Genomic DNA, 23964 nt, shown 5'->3' with positions numbered 1-23964 from the left:
GTATTCAATTTTACATGTAGGCCAATATGATAGATAGACTTGTAGAATTTTTTTTTTAACTTTAATTTTCATAACTTAATTTCAGTCCTTACTTTTTTGTTTAAATCCACTATTTTTTGACGCCTAATTTTTATTTTATATATATTAGTATGATTTTCTGAAATACCTCATAGGTGAATTGTCTTGTAGCAGATTAGAATATAGGCCTATGATACATTTAAATAATATATGATTTATTTTGAAATAAAAAAGAATGCCACTTCATATTAATTTGTTGTCTAATAAACTGTTCAGAATATTCAAATAAAAATATTTTAAATAAATACAAAATATATGACAGCATGTGAATGCGTACTGTTGATTAAAACTAAACAAACGCTGCCACCTAGTGGTTATACTGTGACATCGGTGAGTGACGTCAGCGACTGGTGATTTGTAAAACATTTATAGCCTACTTATCAGAGTATCAAAGAGTTTGTTGCATAATTCACAGTTCGACTGTTTAAAGATATCCTTCTTTAACATGATTATAATTTTTTATTATTTAATAAATAATTAAATCTGACATTCCCTGAAAAATAACAAGAGATAGGCCTACTTTTGAATAATGCTAAAAGGAAGTATGTCTGAAGCTAAAATTCTGCTATAGCAATAAGTTTATATGATATGGGTTGGTATAGAATGTAGTTTGTCACAGTGATTTTATCGGCATAGCAGTTGGGATGTGATTGTTTGAGGGGCGATGACCTAATGATGACCCCCATCCCGAGGTCAGTCGTGTCAGGTTCCTCATTTGTAGACTGTGTGTGTGTGTGTGTGTGTGTGTGTGTGTGTGTGTGTGTGTGTGTGTGTGTGTGTGTTTGTTTTTGTGGTTTACGAGGACTTTTGACCTGAATACGCACCAGCACTATGGGGACATTTGGGTTTATGAGGACAGAGGCCATGTCCTCATAAATCCGACAGCGTAGATGTCATTTACTACGTTCCAGAAGCTCCCTCTCAAAGTTTGGCGCCATGTCCTTACATACCACAAAACCCTGAAATTTTACCATACACAGTGTATCCCTGATTTCGAGAGTGCGCCCCTGTAGCCAGGTCCTGGTATTACACCCGCGTCATCAAAAATTTGCATCTTTTACACAAGTGTATTCTTTGGGGCCTGTGATTGGTCAGATCGGTACCGGTAGGCGGGAAATCGCGAAAACAAGATGGCGCCAGTGGGCGGAGCTTCAATCAGCTTTAGTGATTGGTCAGATCGGTACCGGTAGGCGGGAGATCGCGAAAACAAGATGTCGCCAGTGGGCGGAGCTTCAATCAGCTTTAAAATGTGTAGCAACTTAATGCAAAATACTAATTATTTAAGTATTTTTGCCTGTAATTTATTAATTTTGCATTAAATATATGATAAATAAATAAATAAAATCCCGTTTATATTATGATAAGTACAACGTAATCAGAGGTGTAGTCATTCGTCGTCACGTCATTTCCTGTTTGGACTGGACAAACTCTGCACCTGAGAAGACATCTGTGGACCTGATGAAGGCAACTGTTATCCAAAAGGTAAGTTATAACGTTGTTTAATTGCTTCTCTAATAGCATGTGGGTCCGGTTGGCTTGTTTGTGCATGTTCTGTGTGCTCTTCGCTGCTCGTTTTACAGTTAGAAAGCAGCTAGCGCGTGATGCTAACGGTGCTAGCGGACCTATAGTGATTCTGTTTACAGACTGACATGAGGGAATCAGCGATGCTTGTCATTTTAAACTCGTTTTCGATTGCACTATATTTGTAACTGCTACCTTTTCTGATCTCATAAAATAGTCTAGCCATCATAATAACGCGTTGTCATGACTACAGTATGTGAAGGGGAGGCTATTTCACCCAGTACAGTATCCTGATATGCTACTGTTAACTTAATATTACTACAGTTATGCTTGCTTTAAACACATTAAGACACAAATATGTGCTCATATTACTCCTGACTATAATAAAATATACTCTGAATATTATTAGAACTGTCAGTCTGATTCAGTCTTATTAATACTGTCACTATTATTGCCTATAATGTATCAATTGTGAATGAAATCTATGAATGAATAGTTATCAATTAACATATTCCTTAAATATCATATAATAATAAAGTATTAAAATAACTTGAATGCTGTTTACCATAATTGATCAATTTATTTAAAACAAGCTTTTTGAATAATATGTCAAATGAAATGCAATGGTCGTGATTAATGAGAGTCTTTTTCTATGCGCGCAGACACATGGGATGATGGCTGAAGTGAGTCAGTGAAGGAGAAGATCAAGATCTGGAGGAGGACATGCCGTTTACAGACAAAGATGAGCTCCAGGGCAGATTCAGCAATCATTATAAAGGTGAGTTCAGGGTTTCCATGCTTAAGCAGTGCCATGCGACCAGTGTTCCTCAGAAACAGATTATTTGCCACAGTTATCAGTCCCTGAATTATGATTGTGTGTGTAAGAAGTGAGTCACAATCACTTACTGTACATCTAGCACAGGCGCAATGTCTCGTATCACTCTCATACATACACACACTTGAACTCAGTGCCGTCCAAATGTATCTAGTTACCAGTGTCCCAGTAAAACTAGTGTCCTCATAGACCAGTATTCTGTTAAACTTACACAACACACTGAGATTCTTCAGTCAAGTCAAACATCAGGAACATGCTCTTATGATGTCCTCATAAATCTAGTGTCCTCATAGACCAGGATTCTGTTAAACTTACACAACACACTGAGATTCTTCAGTCAAGTCAAACATCAGGAACATGCTCTTATGATGTCCTCATAAATCTAGTGTCCTCATAAAACTGGTGTAAAGCTACACACAACCTGACACACTGGAATGAAAACACATGTAATGTGATGCATAAAAGCCGTGAACATTACCTTGTGGTAGCATTTAAATATTGAAATATTGATTTGAAAACTTTAACTATTTTGTAATCTTGTATATTATCTCAAATCAGTATTTCATGTGCAAATATTTATTGATAGGTAGCTGTGTATCAGGACCCTTATTATCCTGTCAGTTTATTTTGTATTAATTACTGACTGACTGTACATTATCCTTTATATATTCCATTTATAATGCTTTTTTTAAACTCTTAGGTGAAGTGTTTCTGTATGTAACGCTTAATTTCATATTCTCAGATGAGCCATAAGAGCCAGTGGTCATCAGGCAGTGATTGTGCTGCTCTTACTGTGGGACTAGACAAGGTAAGTGAGAGTTGTGCTGGAAGAGAACGAGCAAACGAAGCAGAGACATCTGTGAGATCTAGTGTTCACATATTTACACCACTGTTTCATGTCTAATGTTATGTTTTGTAGACTCTCAGTGAGGTTGAACCCTCCACTCTCGAAATGAAGAGTCCGTACCCGTCCCAGTCAGAAGTCAGAGATGTACAGAAGGTATTGTTTTTTTGGAAATCAAATTAGGGATACAGCGATATGAACATTTGGGCCGATAACTGATCATTCTTTATATTCGAAAGCCGATATCTGATATATTAGCCGATGAATCTAAATCCAAAATTTGATATACTTTGAAAGCCTGATTACAAAAACGAAACGCACATCATTTAAAGCCAATGTCCCAAACACTTCAACATAAATCAAACATATACAGTACAGTGGCCTAATGTAAGATTCCTTAACTTTTAAAATGAATTTTACATTCATATTTCCAACTTTCTTTATAAAAAAATGGCAATACTTTATAAAAAGGTTTCATCTTGTTAGTATTAGTTAACATGAACTAACAATGAATGAACAATACTTCTACAGGATTTACTTAATGTTTATCTTACTTAACGTTAATCTTAACATTTTCCAAGACATTTTAGGATCCAGTGTTGTATCTGTTAATTTAATACACTGTGAACGAACATGAATTCGCATATTTTATTAACTCACATTAACAAAAGTTTTTCAATATGAAAAGCAATTTCACTAAATGAATTGAATAGCTCTATTTGGAAATAATTAATCATTCTAGAATGATTGGTGTGATTTTGTAGGGGTTTGCATCTGCATAGAAAATAATAAATTGCAAGCAGAGATAAAAAAAATTAACAAAGATGTGAAATAAACAATGCCTCATATATTCCAGGTAAGTCTAACAGCATTTAGGTACAGAACTTGAGGAATCAACTGTAAAATAACACGGCAGAGTCTTTATATAGCCTGACTTCACAGAGGCCTATACTGCAATGTCACTACCACAGATGGGTATGAATGATAAAGCAATACATTGTGCAGCCCTACAAGTTAATGTTCATGGCTTTAATGCATCACATTACATGCATGTTCATTACAGTGTGTCAAGTGTGTGTGTGTCTTACACCTGTTTTATGAGGACACCGTTTTATGAGGACATCATAAGAGCAATGTCCTGATGTTTAACTTGACAGGAGAATCTCAGTGTGTTGTGTAAGTTTGACAGAATCCTGGTCTATGAGGACACTAGTTTTACCGGGACACACATATGGAATATTAGGATCGATACTGATAACCCATAATTCACAGCTCATTGTGGCTAATACCAATAGCGAAAACTATTTGTGCTTGTCAGATTAAATATAATCATTGAAGAAGTTGGTAAAAAATAGCAACCTCTGTTTGGCTTTCAATAAGTGATACTAAAATTAGTATTTATTTGTCTTTTTTATATATTTTTACTACTTTTTTTTTCAGATGATAACTCTGAAGAATCAGATGAAACCTGAACAAGATACAGCAACTCTAAAGGTATCCAATAAGTTAATGTAATAACTCTGTTTCCTCAGAAACAGATTATTTGCCACAGTTATCAGTCCCTGAATTATGATTGTGTGTGTAAGAAGTGAGTCACGATCACTTACTGTACATCTAGCACAGGCGCAATGTCTCGTATCACTCTCATACATACACACACTTGAACTCAGTGCCGTCCAAATGTATCTAGTTACCAGTGTCCCAGTAAAACTAGTGTCCTCATAGACCAGTATTCTGTTAAACTTACACAACACACTGAGATTCTTCAGTCAAGTCAAACATCAGGAACATGCTCTTATGATGTCCTCATAAATCTAGTGTCCTCATAGACCAGGATTCTGTTAAACTTACACAACACACTGAGATTCTTCAGTCAAGTCAAACATCAGGAACATGCTCTTATGATGTCCTCATAAATCTAGTGTCCTCATAGACCAGGATTCTGTTAAACTTACACAACACACTGAGATTCTTCAGTCAAGTCAAACATCAGGATCATGTTCTTATGATGTCCTCATAAATCTAGTGTCCTCATAGACCAGTATTCTGTTAAACTTACACAACACACTGAGATTCTTCAGTCAAAGTCAAACATCAGGATCATGCTCTTATGATGTCCTCATAAATCTAGTGTCCTCATAGACCAGTATTCTGTTAAACTTACACAACACACTGAGATTCTTCAGTCAAGGTCAAACATCAGGAACATGCTCTTATGATGTCCTCATAAATCTAGTGTCCTCATAGACCAGGATTCTGTTAAACTTACACAACACACTGAGATTCTTCAGTCAAGTCAAACATCAGGATCATGTTCTTATGATGTCCTCATAAATCTAGTGTCCTCATAAAACTGGTGTAAAGCTACACACAACCTGACACACTGGAATGAAAACACATGTAATGTGATGCATAAAAGCCGTGAACATTACCTTGTGGTAGCATTTAAATATTGAAATATTGATTTGAAAACTTTAACTATTTTGTAATCTTGTATATTATCTCAAATCAGTATTTCATGTGCAAATATTTATTGATAGGTAGCTGTGTATCAGGACCCTTATTATCCTGTCAGTTTATTTTGTATTAATTACTGACTGACTGTACATTATCCTTTATATATTCCATTTATAATGCTTTTTTTAAACTCTTAGGTGAAGTGTTTCTGTATGTAACGCTTAATTTCATATTCTCAGATGAGCCATAAGAGCCAGTGGTCATCAGGCAGTGATTGTGCTGCTCTTACTGTGGGACTAGACAAAGTAAGTGAGAGTTGTGCTGGAAGAGAACGAGCAAACGAAGCAGAGACATCTGTGAGATCTAGTGTTCACATATTTACACCACTGTTTCATGTCTAATGTGATGTTTTGTAGACTCTCAGTGAGGTTGAACCCTCCACTCTCGAAATGAAGAGTCCGTACCCGTCCCAGTCAGAAGTCAGAGATGTACAGAAGGTATTGTTTTTTTGGAAATCAAATTAGGGATACAGCGATATGAACATTTGGGCCGATAACTGATCATTCTTTATATTCGAAAGCCGATATCTGATATATTAGCCGATGAATCTAAATCCAAAATTTGATATACTTTGAAAGCCTGATTACAAAAACGAAACGCACATCATTTAAAGCCAATGTCCCAAACACTTCAACATAAATCAAACATATACAGTACAGTGGCCTAATGTAAGATTCCTTAACTTTTAAAATGAATTTTACATTCATATTTCCAACTTTCTTTATAAAAAGGTTTCATCTTGTTAGTATTAGTTAACATGAACTAACAATGAATGAACAATACTTCTACAGGATTTACTTAATGTTTATCTTACTTAACGTTAATCTTAACATTTTCCAAGACATTTTAGGATCCAGTGTTGTATCTGTTAATTTAATACACTGTGAACGAACATGAATTCGCATATTTTATTAACTCACATTAACAAAAGTTTTTCAATATGAAAAGCAATTTCACTAAATGAATTGAATAGCTCTATTTGGAAATAATTAATCATTCTAGAATGATTGGTGTGATTTTGTAGGGGTTTGCATCTGCATAGAAAATAATAAATTGCAAGCAGAGATAAAAAAAATTAACAAAGATGTGAAATAAACAATGCCTCATATATTCCAGGTAAGTCTAACAGCATTTAGCTACAGAACTTGAGGAATCAACTGTAAAATAACACGGCAGAGTCTTTATATAGCCTGACTTCACAGAGGCCTATACTGCAATGTCACTACCACAGATAGGTATGAATGATAAAGCAATACATTGTGCAGCCCTACAAGTTAATGTTCATGGCTTTAATGCATCACATTACATGCATGTTCATTACAGTGTGTCAAGTGTGTGTGTGTGTCTTACACCTGTTTTATGAGGACACCGTTTTATGAGGACATCATAAGAGCAATGTCCTGATGTTTAACTTGACAGGAGAATCTCAGTGTGTTGTGTAAGTTTGACAGAATCCTGGTCTATGAGGACACTAGTTTTACCGGGACACACATATGGAATATTAGGATCGATACTGATAACCCATAATTCACAGCTCATTGTGGCTAATACCAATAGCGAAAACTATTTGTGCTTGTCAGATTAAATATAATCATTGAAGTTGGTAAAAAATAGCAACCTCTGTTTGGCTTTCAATAAGTGATACTAAAATTAGTATTTATTTGTCTTTTTTATATATTTTTACAACTTTTTTTTTTCAGATGATAACTCTGAAGAATCAGATGAAACCTGAACAAGATACAGCAACTCTAAAGGTATCCAATAAGTTAATGTAATAACTCTGTTTCCTCAGAAACAGATTATTTGCCACAGTTATCAGTCCCTGAATTATGATTGTGTGTGTAAGAAGTGAGTCACGATCACTTACTGTACATCTAGCACAGGCGCAATGTCTCGTATCACTCTCATACATACACACACTTGAACTCAGTGCCGTCCAAATGTATCTAGTTACCAGTGTCCCAGTAAAACTAGTGTCCTCATAGACCAGGATTCTGTTAAACTTACACAACACACTGAGATTCTTCAGTCAAGTCAAACATCAGGAACATGCTCTTATGATGTCCTCATAAATCTAGTGTCCTCATAGACCAGGATTCTGTTAAACTTACACAACACACTGAGATTCTTCAGTCAAGTCAAACATCAGGAACATGCTCTTATGATGTCCTCATAAATCTAGTGTCCTCATAGACCAGGATTCTGTTAAACTTACACAACACACTGAGATTCTTCAGTCAAGTCAAACATCAGGATCATGCTCTTATGATGTCCTCATAAATCTAGTGTCCTCATAGACCAGGATTCTGTTAAACTTACACAACACACTGAGATTCTTCAGTCAAGGTCAAACATCAGGAACATGCTCTTATGATGTCCTCATAAATCTAGTGTCCTCATAGACCAGGATTCTGTTAAACTTACACAACACACTGAGATTCTTCAGTCAAGGTCAAACATCAGGAACATGCTCTTATGATGTCCTCATAAATCTAGTGTCCTCATAAAACTGGTGTAAAGCTACACACAACCTGACACACTGGAATGAAAACACATGTAATGTAATGCATAAAAGCCGTGAACATTACCTTGTGGTAGCATTTAAATATTTAAATATTGATTTGAAAACTTTAACTATTTTGTAATCTTGTATATTATCTCAAATCAGTATTTCATGTGCAAATATTTATTGATAGGTAGCTGTGTATCAGGACCCTTATTATCCTGTCAGTTTATTTTGTATTAATTACTGACTGACTGTACATTATCCTTTATATATTCCATTTATAATGCTTTTTTTAAACTCTTAGGTGAAGTGTTTCTGTATGTAACGCTTAATTTCATATTCTCAGATGAGCCATAAGAGCCAGTGGTCATCAGGCAGTGATTGTGCTGCTCTGACTGTGGGACTAGACAAAGTAAGTGAGAGTTGTGCTGGAAGAGAACGAGCAAACGAAGCAGAGACATCTGTGAGATCTAGTGTTCACATATTTACACCACTGTTTCATGTCTAATGTGATGTTTTGTAGACTCTCAGTGAGGTTGAACCCTCCACTCTCGAAATGAAGAGTCCGTACCCGTCCCAGTCAGAAGTCAGAGATGTACAGAAGGTATTGTTTTTTTGGAAATCAAATTAGGGATACAGCGATATGAACATTTGGGCCGATAACTGATCATTCTTTATATTCGAAAGCCGATATCTGATATATTAGCCGATGAATCTAAATCCAAAATTTGATATACTTTGAAAGCCTGATTACAAAAACGAAATGCACATCATTTAAAGCCAATGTCCCAAACACTTCAACATAAATCAAACATATACAGTACAGTGGCCTAATGTAAGATTCCTTAACTTTTAAAATGAATTTTACATTCATATTTCCAACTTTCTTTATAAAAAAAATGGCAATACTTTATAAAAAGGTTTCATCTTGTTAGTATTAGTTAACATGAACTAACAATGAATGAACAATACTTCTACAGGATTTACTTAATGTTTATCTTACTTAACGTTAATCTCAACATTTTCCAAGACATTTTAGGATCCAGTGTTGTATCTGTTAATTTAATGCACTGTGAACTAACATGAACTCACATATTTTATTAACTCACATTAACAAAAGTTTTTCTCTGTTAGTTCATGTTAGTTAATGCAATAACATATGTATTGTGAAGTTTTACCAAAACATCTATTGCCTTAATAATAATAATAATAATAATAATAAATCAAATGAAATTAAAATGCAAACAAGTTATTAGACAACATTAAACTTAAAATGAAATGGCCTAAAGAGCTGAAGGAACACCCCTAAACTGAGGCTTTGTTAGATGGTTTTAGCTCAGCGGAACACAACCTATATATGATAAATTAGATATTTATACAAAAGAAACACAATATTACAACTTATACTTGCACAAAATCATGCACAGATTAACTTGAGCTATTATTAATAGTAATCAACTATTACATAGTGAAACTCCTGTTGTGGATGCGCTCCTCCCAGGACAACACGCTGAAACACAGCAACTAAACCCAAAGAATTCACGACGTTTTTAATGCAATAGTTTGCTCATTATAGTGTTATGTATATATGACAGTCCCAATCATAATTAATGTTTTGCTGACCACCGGTAGGCCTACAGTGAAGTGTTTACTGCAGCACTCATTAACTCAGCCAAATGCATCCTATATGAGATAAATCAGATATATAACAAAAATAAAAAATATTACAACTTACAATTCCACAAGCGAACTCTCCCTGTAACAATGCGCTGATTTCACAGATTTGTGATTCAAACATTTCAAAACCATCATGGTGAACAGCGCACATCTGAAGCTGAAGGAAGTAATCCATTATTTATTAGTGTTAATATAGCGGCCTAATTTTCTTATCGGATTGACAATGATAACATTAATAATGAGCATTATTTTCATGCATCCCTGATTGGTTATGACCATATATTTATAGGGTTTTAACTTTATACTTGATTACAACTTATGTCACAGTGTTTTAAATCTTAAGTCACTGTTTGAAATGTCCCATCATACCTGAATTAGTTTGGCGTCATCAGCCTTCTTTTGCTCAAGTATATCATTGATAATGTGAAATTGTTTTAATTTTATGTTTTATGACAGTGATCAGTCAGTGTTAATGGAGTCAAGTATCTGTGCTGCTTCATTTGGAGAATCTCTGAATCCTTTGTATCTAATAGATGTTTATTTTTTCTTTCTTTGCCTTGCTTTCAGGTGAGCCCTGAGAAGGAACAATCATCATTGGAGGATCAAGACTGTGTTGAGATGGTAATAAAAAGAGCATTGCATCATTTTAGGAAATGCTAGTCTAGTAAGAACTTTTTCACATCATCTTTGGGGCTGTTTTACACCTGGTCATTTCATTGTCAAAACAATTCCATTTACACTTGGCCACATAAATGTGTCTGCACAAAACAGACATAAATCCGATCTTCATTTCCCGCGCTATATCAGATTTAACTGTGTTCACGTCATCGAAAGCTACCGCTATGAGCAGCATTTTTTGTATCAGCTAATTTTAAGATCAATAGGAGAGAGAGTAGCATCAGCACTGGTAAAATCATTTATTCTCACTACTTTTAATGAAGATGACTGTGTGTTGAGCATCTGCGACTTACTTTAATTTATTTTTAGTTTGTATTTTGCGCATCAGCATGCTGAAGAGATCCTCAGCTACTCATCTGCAGTGATGCGTGTTGCAGAAGCGCTGTCATATCTCACTATAACGTGTCATATAGCCTAAAATACGCTCTCACCTGTTTATAATTTGGCATTTTTGGGAGGAGTAAAATTCATAGTGTTACCATTAATTACCTTTACTCTAGTGACCCACCACAGTCTAATCTGTCCCTCCACAGTTTGAACCAAAAGAACCGAAAATATTTTTACGCCTCATAATAACATAAATTGTCTTTGTTTTTTGCGCAGTTGCTTTGGCAAAGCATCTCTCAAACATATTAAAATCAAAAGCACAACATGGCTTAATGCCCTTATCAAATCGCAAAAGACGATAAGAAAGTAAGTCTGTAGTCTGTTGTGCTGCGTTTCAAACTGAAGAGCACACTTTGCTCGCTCGATCAGCTCATGATCTGGCATTTTCCATGCCTCGTTTCACAGGGAATGAATGCAGTGAACTCCATCTCTGCATGTGCCATAAGTTTAACATGCATTTGGGAACGCAACCAGCACCAGTTACTCTCTATTTTCACATTCGCATTATATCCACATTTTTTGTGGTAATCCAATTTTGCAATAAGATGCGTTTATAAACCTGTTTTCACTTAAACTGCAGGTTTCTGCCAGTATAACAGCTTAAGTGAAGAAATTAAGAAAGTATTATAACCTCTTATTGTAAAATAATATACTCATTATAAAATATTAATTTTTCATTGACAGTATTAGTATATCACTGTCTAGGCGATAATTCTAATAATAGTGATCTTAGTGAAGTATTATAGTTGTTATTAATATGATTATTATTATTAAACGGTGCCATTTGTCATGTTTCATAAATGACTTCTGAATACAGGTTAAACTGAAGATGTTCTTGTTTTAAATGTCTCTTTTTCTTTAAGATGAGATCAGTATGACGGACTCTGATGCCAGTGATCCTGATGAAAGCGGTTCTGAAGGTGATGTTCCTGCTGGAGCTGCAGGCGTCTCCAGTAATGTTGGTATGTGTCAACTAATGCTGGGTTACACACCAAAAGATTTTTTACATCTTATAAGATTTTCAAAATGTGATAGACCACAAACATGAGGACAAAAAATCCTAGATTTAACCGTTTTGCTCCTATAGTGTGTGGTGTGCCATGATGTGAAAAGACCGTGAGGGTTGGGTATCGTTTAAATTAACGATTCCGATTCTGCTTATCGAATCCGGTTCTTAACGATTCTTGGTTTCGATTCCAATATTTATTGGAGAGAAAAAAGAGAGCAAATACTTTTTTCTACCTTTTATTCTTGTTACATTTAGGCTATTACCAGTAAAACTGTGACAATGCATCTTAATTTACAATATACTGTATATATATAACACTTTAAGGAATTATAGACTCGACTCGTATTAATTGTCTTATGTATTTATTCATGATCTCTATTTTAAACAAAACTGGTTCTCATTTTATCCAGAATTATGCGGCTCTAGTTTTGTACCTGAGTGTGAGAGACTGCTATTGCTGCTGCTAGTAGCTTTATCTGGTGTGTGGAAACCTGTGGTACTGCTGTTGAGAGATCGCACCGAATCAAATGCGCTGCATTCCTTCAAATTGACCCTGTGTTGCAGCAAATGTTTCATCATATTGGAGGTGCTTCCTCCCTTGCATGAAATGTCTTTCTTGCATGTGATACAATTCGCTGTATTTTCATCTTTTTTTGAAAAGCTTAACCAAACTTTTGAACGTCTGCTGCGCTCCGCCATCGTAAATATAATGTACAGCGCATGTGCGGCAGGCAGGTCCTGGCAGATCAATACAACTGTAAACAAATGCTCACTGCCATTCACCTCGCGCATGTGAGCATCACCAAAGTAAGGAATCGATAAGCGGAATTGAAGTGCGCACGTCTTATCGAATCCCCTGTTTTTGGCATTTTGGAACCGGTTCTAGATACCCAACCCTAAAGACCATGCAATCAGAGTCTCGACTGTTAACACTCTAGAGACCTCAGAATAAGCATGGCGGACGATATGCAGGAAGAAATTGCAATGATAGTGTTTGGAAAAGTTTTACACAACACGTTGTGTAAACATTTGTTCCACAAATCAACAAGCTGATCCTCCATCTCTGCTGTCCACATCAATTTCACTTTGTGCCGCCATGACTGCATTTGTTATGCTTCCTTCTTCCTTCATCTCGCTTTCTGATTGGATATTGTTTCCTTTCACGTGATAATCTCCAGAGCATGCACGCGTTTGTCCTTGGGCTTCCCCCCACATTTCAGGATTTCTGATCGTAAATATTCAACATGTTGAATATTTGCGATTCGAGATCAGGGCGGCTCCGACGTTCTTCCGATCAGGTTCGGACACTCTTAACACACCTCACACCAAGGGAAAATCTGATAAGATAATCTATAACCATCAAGATAATCGGGACACAGCTAGGATTGTCAGAAGGGGGAAATCGGCCCAAAATCAGCTTGATTATCTTTTGGTGTGTACCCAGCATAACAAGTTTGTGTTTATGAACATGTTTATTATTATTTTAAACCAATATATATTGTGGTACAATTTTACGTTAGTATTTTCACCAAAGAAAAATGGTTTTAAGCCAGTTATATACACAGAAGAAGTCTTAGAACTTTGAGTTAGATCTATAATTTTGTTCAATGTACCCAAAATGCCTATTTCTCTCAAATATTGTTCAAAAATCTGTCTAAAGCTGTGTTAGTGAGCACTTCTCCTTTGCCGAGTGAATCCATCCACCTCACAGGTGTGGCATATCAAGATACTGATTAGACAGCATGATTATTGCACAGGTGTGCCTTAGGCTGGCCACAATAAAAGGCCACTCTAAAATGTGCAGTTTTATCACACAGCACAATGCCACAGATGTCGCAAGTTTTGAGGGAGCGTGCAATTGGCATGCTGACAGCAGGAATGTCCACCTGCTGTTGCCCGTGAATTGAATGTTCATTTCTCTACCATAAGCCGTCTCCAAAGGCTTTTCAGAGAATTTGGCAGTACATCCAACCGGCCTCACAACTGCAGACCACGTGTAACCACACCAGCCCAGGACTTCCACATCCAGCATCTTCACCTCCAACACCGTCTGAGGCCAGCCACCCGGACAGCTGCTGCAACAATCGGTTTGCATAACCAAAGAATTTCTGCACAAACTGTCAAAAACCGTCTCAGGGAAGCTCATCTGCATGCTCATCGTCCTCATCGGGGTCTCGACCTGCAGTTGGTCGTTGTAAACGACCTGCGTGGGCAAATGCTCACATTCGATGGCGTCTGGCACTTTGGAGAGGTGTTCTCTTCACGGATGAATCCCGGTTTTCACTGTACAGGGCAGATGGCAGACAGGTTTGCTGATGTCAACATTGTGGATCGAGTGGCCCATGGTGGGGTTATGGTATGTGCAGGCGTATGTTATGGACAACGAACGCAGGTGCATTTTATTGATGGCACTTTGAATGCACAGAGATACCTTGATGAGATCCTAAGGCCCATTGTTGTGCCATTCATCCACGACCATCACCTCATGTTGCAGCATGATAATGCACGGCCCCATTCTGCAAAGTTCTTGCATGGCCACCATTACTCACCGGACATGTCACCCATTGAGCATGTTTGGGATGCTCTGAATCGGCGTATACGACAACGTGTTCCAGGTCCTGCCAATATCCAGCAACTTCACACAGCCATTGAAGAGGAGTGGACCAACATTCCACAGGCCACAATCAACAACCTGATCAACTCTATGCGAAAGAGATGTGTTGTACTGCGTGAGGCAAATGATGGTCACACCAGATAATGACTTGTTTCCAGACCCCCGACACCCCCCAACCCCCAACCCCCCGACACCCCACACCCCCCACCCCCCGACACCACACAAAACTGCACATTTTAGAGTGGCCTTTTATTGTGGCCAGCCTAAGGCACACCTGTGCAATAATCATGCTGTCTAATCAGTATCTTGATATGCCACACCTGTGAGGTGGATGGATTATCTCGGCAAAGGAGAAGTGCTCACTAACACAGATTTAGACAGATTTGTGAACAATATTTGAGAGAAATAGGCCTTTTGTGTACATAGAAAAAGTCTTAACTTTTAGTTCAGCTCATGAAAAATGGGGGCAAAAACAAAAGCGTTTAGAATTTTGTTCATAGTGTATGTATATATATATCATACTATAGTGCAGGGTTCACCAATCTCAGTCCTGGAGGGCCGCTGTCCTGCAGTGTTTAGCTCCAACCCCAATTAAACACACCTGAACCAGATAATCAAGGTCTCACTAGGCATACTAGAAACTTTCAACCAGGTGTGTTGGAGCTGGTTGGAGCTAAACTCTGCAGGACAGCGGCCCTCCAGGACCGAGATTGGTGAACCCTGCTATAGTGTGTCAGTAGATAATATCAGATTACATTTCTAAACATTCCTTTTGCCATTAATTGTAAAAATCAGTTATCAATAATCAGATATTATTATAAATAACAATTTTTCTAGAACAAAATTAATGGAATCAGTACCAAACCAATAAGTTTATCATGTTCATGTTGGTCAAAAACTTTAAAAAGGAGATGTTTAACACAACATTCCATCTCCAGAATAATGAGTGTCATTTGAAATGTAATTTTTAGATATCAGATGTATAACCAGTTTTAAGTTCTAGATGCAGGTTTGAGTTACATCTGAGTTTCTGATCTGTCTATAACTGATTTCCTACAGGTGTTCAGAAGATGCCCATCGAGAAACCACTGAAGTTCCTCAAGGTACCTGAGGTTTAAATCAGAATATGACCACCATTGTAAGTACATGAGCTCTCATATAGTTAGAGTTTACTAAAGCATGTATTCTTCTGTACAGAGAATGAATGTGAGGTAGGAATAGAAAACCTTGTGGAAAGGACAAAAAGTGTGCTGGTCAAATGCTGAAGTTACAGCTGCAATTGAACATTTTAAGGCACATACACTCACCTAAAGGATTATTAGGAACACCATAGTAATACTGTGTTTGACCCCCTTTCGCCTTCAGAACTGCCTTAATTCTACGTGGCATTGATTCAACAAGGTGCTGAAAGCGTTCTTTAGAAATGTTGTCCCATATTGATAGGATAGCATCTTGCAGTTGATGGAGATTTGTGGGATGCACATCCAGGGCACGAAGCTCCCGTTCCACCACATCCCAAAGATGCTCTATTGGGTTGAGATCTGGTGACTGTGGGGGCCATTTTAGTACAGTGAACTCATTGTCATGTTCAAGAAACCAATTTGAAATGATTCGAGCTTTGTGACATGGTGCATTATCCTGCTGGAAGTAGCCATTAGAGGATGGGTACATGGTGGTCATAAAGGGATGGACATGGTCAGAAACAATGCTCAGGTAGGCCGTGGCATTTAAACGATGCCCAATTGGCACTAAGGGGCCTAAAGTGTGCCAAGAAAACATCCCCCACACCATTACACCACCACCACCAGCCTGCACAGTGGTAACAAGGCATGATGAATCCATGTTCTCATTCTGTTTACGCCAAATTCTGACTCTACCATCTGAATGTCTCAACAGAAATCGAGACTCATCAGACCAGGCAACATTTTTCCAGCCTTCAACTGTCCAATTTTGGTGAGCTTGTGCAAATTGTAGCCTCTTTTCCTATTTGTAGTGGAGATGAGTGGTACCCGGTGGGGTCTTCTGCTGTTGTAGCCCATCCGCCTCAAGGTTGTGCGTGTTGTGGCTTCACAAATGCTTTGCTGCATACCTCGGTTGTAACGAGTGGTTATTTCAGTCAAAGTTGCTCTTCTATCAGCTTGAATCAGTCGGCCCATTCTCCTCTGACCTCTAGCATCAACAAGGCATTTTCGCCCACAGGACTGCCGCATACTGGATGTTTTTCCCTTTTCACACCATTCTTTGTAAACCCTAGAAATGGTTGTGCGTGAAAATCCCAGTAACTGAGCAAATTGTGAAATACTCAGACCGGCCCGTCTGGCACCAACAACCATGCCACGCTCAAAATTGCTTAAATCACCTTTCTTTCCCATTCTGACATTCAGTTTGGAGTTCAGGAGATTGTCTTGACCAGGACCACACCCCTAAATGCATTGAAGCAACTGCCATGTGATTGGTTGATTAGATAATTGCATTAATGAGAAATTGAACAGGTGTTCCTAATAATCCTTTCGGTGAGTGTATAACCAAAGGAAAACTGGCCACACTGACTGAATGCCAGCAGTGTAAGACCGCTGATGATCCTTTCCGTGGGTTTTCAATTTCTGCCTCTCTCTCATTCTCTGTACAGAAGAATACATGCTTTAGTATTCTCTAAACACATGTAGGGCTGGGTACCGAGTTCGATACTTTTTAGGTACCGACCGAATTGCCTCGATACTATCGAGTATCGAAAAATGACTTGTTTTTCGGTACCATATTTCGATACCTAAGGGGTTAACTCGTCAACGTCAGGGCTCAAACAAATACATATGAAATGCACAACAACACGCCTAAAGTCGCTCGCGCACATACACGTGAACTCTACACACACGAGACGCGGGGAACTCTCCGCGCACATACTCATATGAGACGCGCGCGCGCACATAAACTGTCCACGCACACATTCTCATATGAGACGCGAGCACACACACACACAAACTCGCGCACATACTCAATGAGACGCGAGCACACACACTCACAATACCCTAAAGATGTCGATCAAAAGTGTGGATACATTTCTCCAGGCTCGATGCCAACAGCGCGCGATGCAGTATTTGTGGTAAAATAATTGCTGCAAAGACGGTACCGCGACAGATATGATGAAGCCCTTGACAGTGCACGAGTAAACATAAGAGCAGAAAGTTGCTCCGTCTTCGACTGGTAAATGAAGATATACCTTGTTGATCACTCTGACTGTGTTTATATTGCAATAATGACCTACTGAGTGTACACTGCCGTTCAATAATGTGTTGGTTGGTCAGAATTTTTTTTTCACTAAGGATGCATTAAAGTGATCAATAATGACCTTAAAACATGTGTAATGTTACAAAAGATTTCCTTTTTTTAAATAAATGCTGTTCTTTTGAATGTTTTATTCATCAAAGAATCATGAAAAAATGTATCGTAGTTTCCAAAAACTGTTTTCATATTTCTGGAGGATCATGTGACACTGAAGTAATGATTTTGAAAATTCAGCTTTGACAACACAGGAATAAATTACATTTTGAAATATATTCAAATAAGATTTAAAATTGTAATACTATTCCACAATATTACAAGTTTTATTGTATCTTTGATCAGACAAATTCAGCTTTGGTGAGCATGAGCTCTATATAAAAAAAAAATATTTTGTTCCTTATGTATATGTATAAGCAGGGCCTGAAATTAACACCCGACCACGCGCCAAATGCGGGTGAATTTTGCAATTGGCGGGTAAAACTGTCAATCTACCTGCCACATTGGCGGGTAGCCAATGAGAATCGAGTGATTCATTAGTTGTTGGTTTTTTTGCGTCTGTTTTTTTATTTATTTATTTTTTAAGTCCGCGACGTAAAATACGATGTTTTGGATGTGCGATTAACAGTATTAAACTGTTGGTGAGATGGGATGAGATGAGATAAAGCAAAGCTGACGTTGGTTATGGTACAATGACAGTTACACAGATGTGTGTGCGTGTGTATGTTGAGTTGGGAACCAGTGAGAAAATGTCCGGTACCCGGTAACTTTACCAGTAATATTAATATTAATTTAGTTCTGCTTAACGGTTCAATTGACTTTGATTAATATGCGCGAGTGAGAGAGCGCAAGACAGCGCTCGACGTGTTGTTTGAAGACGTGAGAGTGCGCGCGCGCGCGGCCGGACCGGGGCTCTCTCTGCTCGTTATCGCCCTGTCAGGCGAAGCAGTCATTCTATTCTACATCACTTACCGATCAAATAAGGCTTTGGCGGGACAAAAATCGAGACGGCTTTGGCAGGACAAAAATCGAGACGGCTTTGGCGGTACAAAAATCTTCGGCCGCCCAAAAAATTTAAATGCAGGAAAACTCCTGACAATGCTCGTAAGCGTTTGCTGCGCTGTTTCTTACCTTGCTTTACGTTGACTTTACTTTCCAGCTTCACCGTCACCGCTTTTTTTTATTTTATTTTTATATTTGTTTAGAAAACCTCTATTTTCTTCTTCTCTTTTCTTTCCTCTTCTGAGCACCGGACTTGTGCTGACCGGACATTTTGAGCGTACTGAACTTCAAATTAAATGACAACATCAAATTTTGATCAGTGGCCAAACCATTTTTGTCTTGGATGTGGGGGGCCCCAGTTCTGGTGGGGGTGGGGACATGTCAAAAAGTGGTGGGGACATGTCAAGGAGACCAGACCTCATGAAGATGCAGCAGCAGTGGAGGAAGAGGAGTGCATCTGCTCCTTTTTTGTGGACTCAGATTAGCAGCAGTCAGTATGAATATGACATATGACTATGTCTGTGACACAGCAAATCAATGAATAAAAAGATGCAGCACTTAAATGTGTATTCTTACAAGTTAAAGAACAATGTTTGTGTGATTTCTATTTTTCACCTTTATGAGGCAAAAAAAAAACAAAAAAAAACTGGCTGGTAAAAAGTTACTGTGGCAGGTGGATTTTTAAATCCACCTGCCACAGTGGCTGGTGCTCAAAAAAGTTAACTTCAGGCCCTGTGTATAAGGAATATTTTGTTCCTTTGTGCTTTTTTTGTTCCTTTGTGCACTGGCTAAGGAGCATGAGTCAAACTGAAAAAATAACACCAAGTTTTTCTGAGGTAATGTGTTATGTAATCTTGTTAAAATGGATTTCATAAAATTGGTATCGAAAAAAGTATCGTTTAGGAACCGGTATCGAAATCAAGGTATCGGTATCGGTATTGGTATCGAAATTTTTTGAACGATACCCAGCCCTAAACACATGAGAGCTTTTGTACTTACAATGATGGTTGTATTCTAATGACACTATACTCTTCTAGAGCTGATGTACAGCCCAAACTAACTTTGTTGAATACTTTTCCTGTTATCTCTGTAATTCTGCTTTGAAACTTGACAATTCTGTTTACATTTTCTGGAAATAACAGAATTGTCTTTTTAGGTAAACCGTCCCTTGTAAGTCGGTTTCTCTACATGTTGCAGCATATATTGCATGTTGAGTGAGTTCATTTTATACATTTCAAAGCCTGTTTAATGACATCTTTAAATTGTGCCTGTTTCCAAGGGCTGTTTTGTCAATCTTTTCGAAGTTTTGAATGGTTCATCTGTTTGTCATTTTAATATGTCAAAACAGTAATGATACTGTATGCTTTCTGAAAGATCACACAGTTGTGCAAGTTTTATTGACCATGTTTTTAAGTTTGTGGATGTCACTTTCCCCTTAAAATGGCATGACATGATTGTATTACATGGTAAAACTGAAAAAAACTCAATGTTTATGATGATATTATTGAATTCATAATTAAAGCACTTCTAAAACACTTCTGTCCCTGTAATGTTGCAAGTTGTTTTGTGTATTGTATTGGAGATCCGGTACTCTTTAATCACCTTAGTCTTGGTAATACACCGTGTTGTCAGGTTTGTGTGTGTGTGTGGGCATGTACCATTAAACACACTCGTCCTTATAATGTTGGATTATGCAGTTGTGTATTGTGTTTAAGATCCAGTCCTCTTAAATCACCTTAGTCTTGGTAATACACTGGGTTGTCAGGTTTGTGTGTGTGTGTGGTCATGTACCAGTAAAACACATTGGTCCCTGTAATCCACTGAAATGACATATTTAGTGTATTGTAAAAAGAGTGTCCTCATAATCAAGTCGGGCCCCAAAAATCACAATTATGTCATAGGCGGGAACATTTTAGGATGGGCGGGAATGTCCTTGTGTACCACCAAAATATCATATGGTCATATTTTCTGTTCTGTTGTGTGTATAGAACATTTGAAGTCAGATTTGTGATCTGCAGATTAAAACAAAATTTTTGATATTTGTATCATCACTGTAGGGCATTGGGAAAGGGGTGTCCCCATATACCACCACCAAACTTGTTTGGGCATCAGTGTCCTTCTATACCACAAAAACAAGTATGTGTGTGTGTGTGTGTGTGTGTGTGTGTGTGTGTGTGTGTGTGTGTGTGTGTGTGTGTGTGTGTGTCTTATTAGCACCTAACGATGCAGCGGGGACAATCTCCCTGTTCCAAAACACTGAGTCTATACGTGCAGTCGAGCTGATTTACAGGGCCTTTCAGGGCTGAAAGATGGAGGGTTTTCACTCATATTCTGTTCTCTGTCCTCCTCCTTTGTCTGTGTTTCATGTTTTGGATGGCGGGACGGGATGCTCTATTATAGCGATTAGAATAGAGAATACATTCTAATGCTCCTGACTTTCTAATAAAACGGTCATAGAACAAACTATGAGAGTGTTCAGTAATTTAGACATAAGTAACCAAATAAAGGAGTTTGATTTATTTTTTTCTTTACTGTTTTTGTAAATTGATCGTTAATTTAATTATATAATTAAATTAACGATTAATTAACAAAAACAATATAACAGGGCTAAAGACTCCACGGGGTAAAAGGCTCCTTAGATTTGATTTTCCTCTAAACCACTAGATGGCACAAACACTTGCCGCATCACTTTCCAAAACATCCGCTTTTTAATTTTTTTTTTAAAAATGTTGTACATTTAAGTAGGCAATGAGAACCGATGCAATTATTGAATCTATTTTGAGAAACATGTATTGTTAATGATTTCTACAGAAGCGTATTGCATTCACTTGAGGAAAAATAATCTACTCTGTTTATATGAATTAACGAGTTAATTATCTCAGAATTAGGAGATCATTTTTCATGAAAAAAAGTGTTTGCTCTGTTTTTCTGAATGAATAAGTTAATTATCTCAGAATTACGAGATAATTTTTCATGAATAAAAAGTTTTTGCTCTGTTTTTCTGAATTAATGACTTCATTATCTCAGAATTACGAGATAATTTTTCATGAATAAAAAGTTTTTGCTCTGTTTTTCTGAATTAATGACTTAATTATCTCAAAATTATGAGATAATTTTTCATACAAAATATTTGCTCTGTTTTTCTGAATTAATGACTTAATTATCTCGTAATTATGAGATAATTAAGTCATTAATTCAGAAAAACAGAGCAAAAACTTTTTATTCATGAAAAATTATCTCGTAATTCTGAGATAATTAACTCGTTAATTCAGAAAAACAGAGCAAACACTTTTTTTCATGAAAAATTATCTCGTAATTCTGAGATTAATTAACTCGTTAATTCAGAAAAACAGAGCAAAAACTTTTTTTCATGAAAAATGATCTCGTAATTCTGAGATAATTAACTCGTTAATTCAGAAAAACAGAGCAAAAACTTTTTTTCATGAAAAATGATATCGTAATTCTGTGATAATTAACTCGTTAATTCGTAAAAAAAAAAAACTCAAGTGAATGTAATACGCTTCCGTAGATTTCCAAGGTAATTAAAGCAACAGTTTTTCAATAACAGAAGAATATGTAAAAGTATGGTATATGGGGTAAAATGCGCCCCTGCTGTAAGGGCGAAAGGCACAATAATTAACATGATGATAAACAGCCATACATTTTAATGACAGTATATTTATTAGAAAAATAAACCAGAAATAGTACAAACTTTGCTAAAGTGGTTGGTTTGAACAAGTATTAACTTAGACATTATTAAAAACATATTGTTTTAGTATATTTAGTGTATTATTTGTATAAATTCTTTGTGCCTTTTACCCCGTGTGTGGGGTAAAAGGCCCACCTCGCCACCTCATACATTTATACGATTTTTAAACTAAATAAACCACTTTTATGATTTATTTTCACACAAAATCTGTTGCTTCATAAATGTTAAATACAAACATATATATTTTGCTGCAATCATACACTATATTGAAAAGCATTTTTCATAAGGTGTGCCTTTCTTTAGCCCTGTTGTATCAATATATTAGTGCTGTCAAATTGATTAATACAATGATTTATTAGTCCTAACATATAATGTATGTGTAGGCCTATATATTTCCAGTGTTTATCATTGAGATACTATTATATATATTTTTAATTTATATATATATTTTTTTCGTTTTCATTTTTATTCTCCTTAAAGATTTTGTAATTTTATTGTGTGATTTTGTAATTTTTATTAGTTATTGTTTTGTAAATGTCAATGTAACCTAGTTTTTATGATTTTTTTATTTCCGTTTTAGTTTTCTTTATATATATAGGCCTACATATATATGAAATAAAATTAATATTTTTCATATTTCATAATAATTAATATTTCATTCATATGTAGGCCTATATAGTTTTGTTTTGTTTTTTCAGTTAACGTTGATTTTATTTAAAGTAACAAAAATAATATTAGTTTTAGGTAACCCTGGTCAGAAGACAAAGACGCTTGGAAAAACAAAATATCAATAAAAATGTTTGAACTTGCTTACAAATTTTTTTTGGAGGGTGTGTATATACAGAATTCATGACCACAAGGTGGCAATATATATCTGAAAAAGGCATCGCTTTACCAAGACAATGTTCATATCTTTAATAACACACTGTATATGCACTGTTGTCAGTCAAAATCAGTTAACATAAAAGTTGATTACAGAGTTATTACTAAAACTGGTATAAAACATTACAACTTTCTGATCTATTAATATTTACTAGAAATATAATGCACAAAAGTTGTAAATTGTCACTAAACACTCTAACTTGAACTACAATCTCTGTTTGCCAAATAAATATTCAAGGTAACAAACTACTTCTAATTAATTTGCCATTAGTAAACAACTTGCATGGACTTTTCATGTGTTTTACCAAGGCTGAATCATTTACAACCAAATAACATATTGCCGACAGAGCGCGAAAAAAAAATTCCAACAAAATCCCTGACCACTGAGACTCATATGGGAAGGTCACTGGATTCCTTTATGCATCTCAC

The 23964-nt window shown here is 36.6% G+C and overlaps 1 protein-coding gene across 6 annotated transcripts; it reads left to right on the top strand.

Moving 5' to 3' along the window:
• Window positions 1-802: 802 nt before the first annotated feature.
• LOC309476598 (uncharacterized protein) lies at window positions 803-17261 on the top strand. Of its 6 annotated transcripts, XM_082139702.1 has the most exons (12): window positions 2670-3242; window positions 3354-3434; window positions 4719-4772; window positions 5975-6040; window positions 6152-6232; window positions 7496-7549; window positions 8648-8713; window positions 8825-8905; window positions 10546-10599; window positions 11907-12005; window positions 15726-15804; window positions 16563-17261. In XM_082139702.1, the coding sequence occupies exons 1-10, from the start codon at window positions 3177-3179 to the stop codon at window positions 11919-11921; spliced, it is 618 nt and encodes a 205-aa protein (XP_081995828.1). In that variant the 5' UTR covers window positions 2670-3176; the 3' UTR covers window positions 11922-12005; window positions 15726-15804; window positions 16563-17261. The 6 variants fall into 6 exon arrangements, with proteins under 6 accessions (XP_081995832.1, XP_081995831.1, XP_081995830.1 ...); XM_082139706.1 differs by lacking the exons at window positions 2670-3242; window positions 3354-3434; window positions 11907-12005; window positions 15726-15804; window positions 16563-17261 and adding exons at window positions 803-1560; window positions 2262-2377 and having other exon boundaries at window positions 10546-10965; XM_082139701.1 differs by lacking the exons at window positions 11907-12005; window positions 15726-15804; window positions 16563-17261 and having other exon boundaries at window positions 2667-3242; window positions 10546-10965.
• Window positions 17262-23964: the final 6703 nt, after the last annotated feature.

Source organism: Leuciscus leuciscus (assembly GCF_965113295.1).
Source record: "Leuciscus leuciscus genome assembly, chromosome: 15".
NCBI classification, from domain to species: Eukaryota; Metazoa; Chordata; class Actinopteri; order Cypriniformes; family Leuciscidae; genus Leuciscus; species Leuciscus leuciscus.
Note: the sequence above shows the minus strand (reverse complement) of the source record. Positions and strands in the feature narration are given on the sequence as shown.

Bases quoted from the DNA above. Each gene is read 5' to 3' on its own strand.
- LOC309476598 (XM_082139701.1), top strand. From the start codon at position 3,177: ATGAGCCATAAGAGCCAGTGGTCATCAGGCAGTGATTGTGCTGCTCTT. The intron at 3,243-3,353 runs GTAAGTGAGAGT...TATGTTTTGTAG, and splicing joins TTACTGTGGGACTAGACAAG to ACTCTCAGTGAGGTTGAACC. The intron at 3,435-4,718 runs GTATTGTTTTTT...TTTTTTTTTCAG, and splicing joins AAGTCAGAGATGTACAGAAG to ATGATAACTCTGAAGAATCA.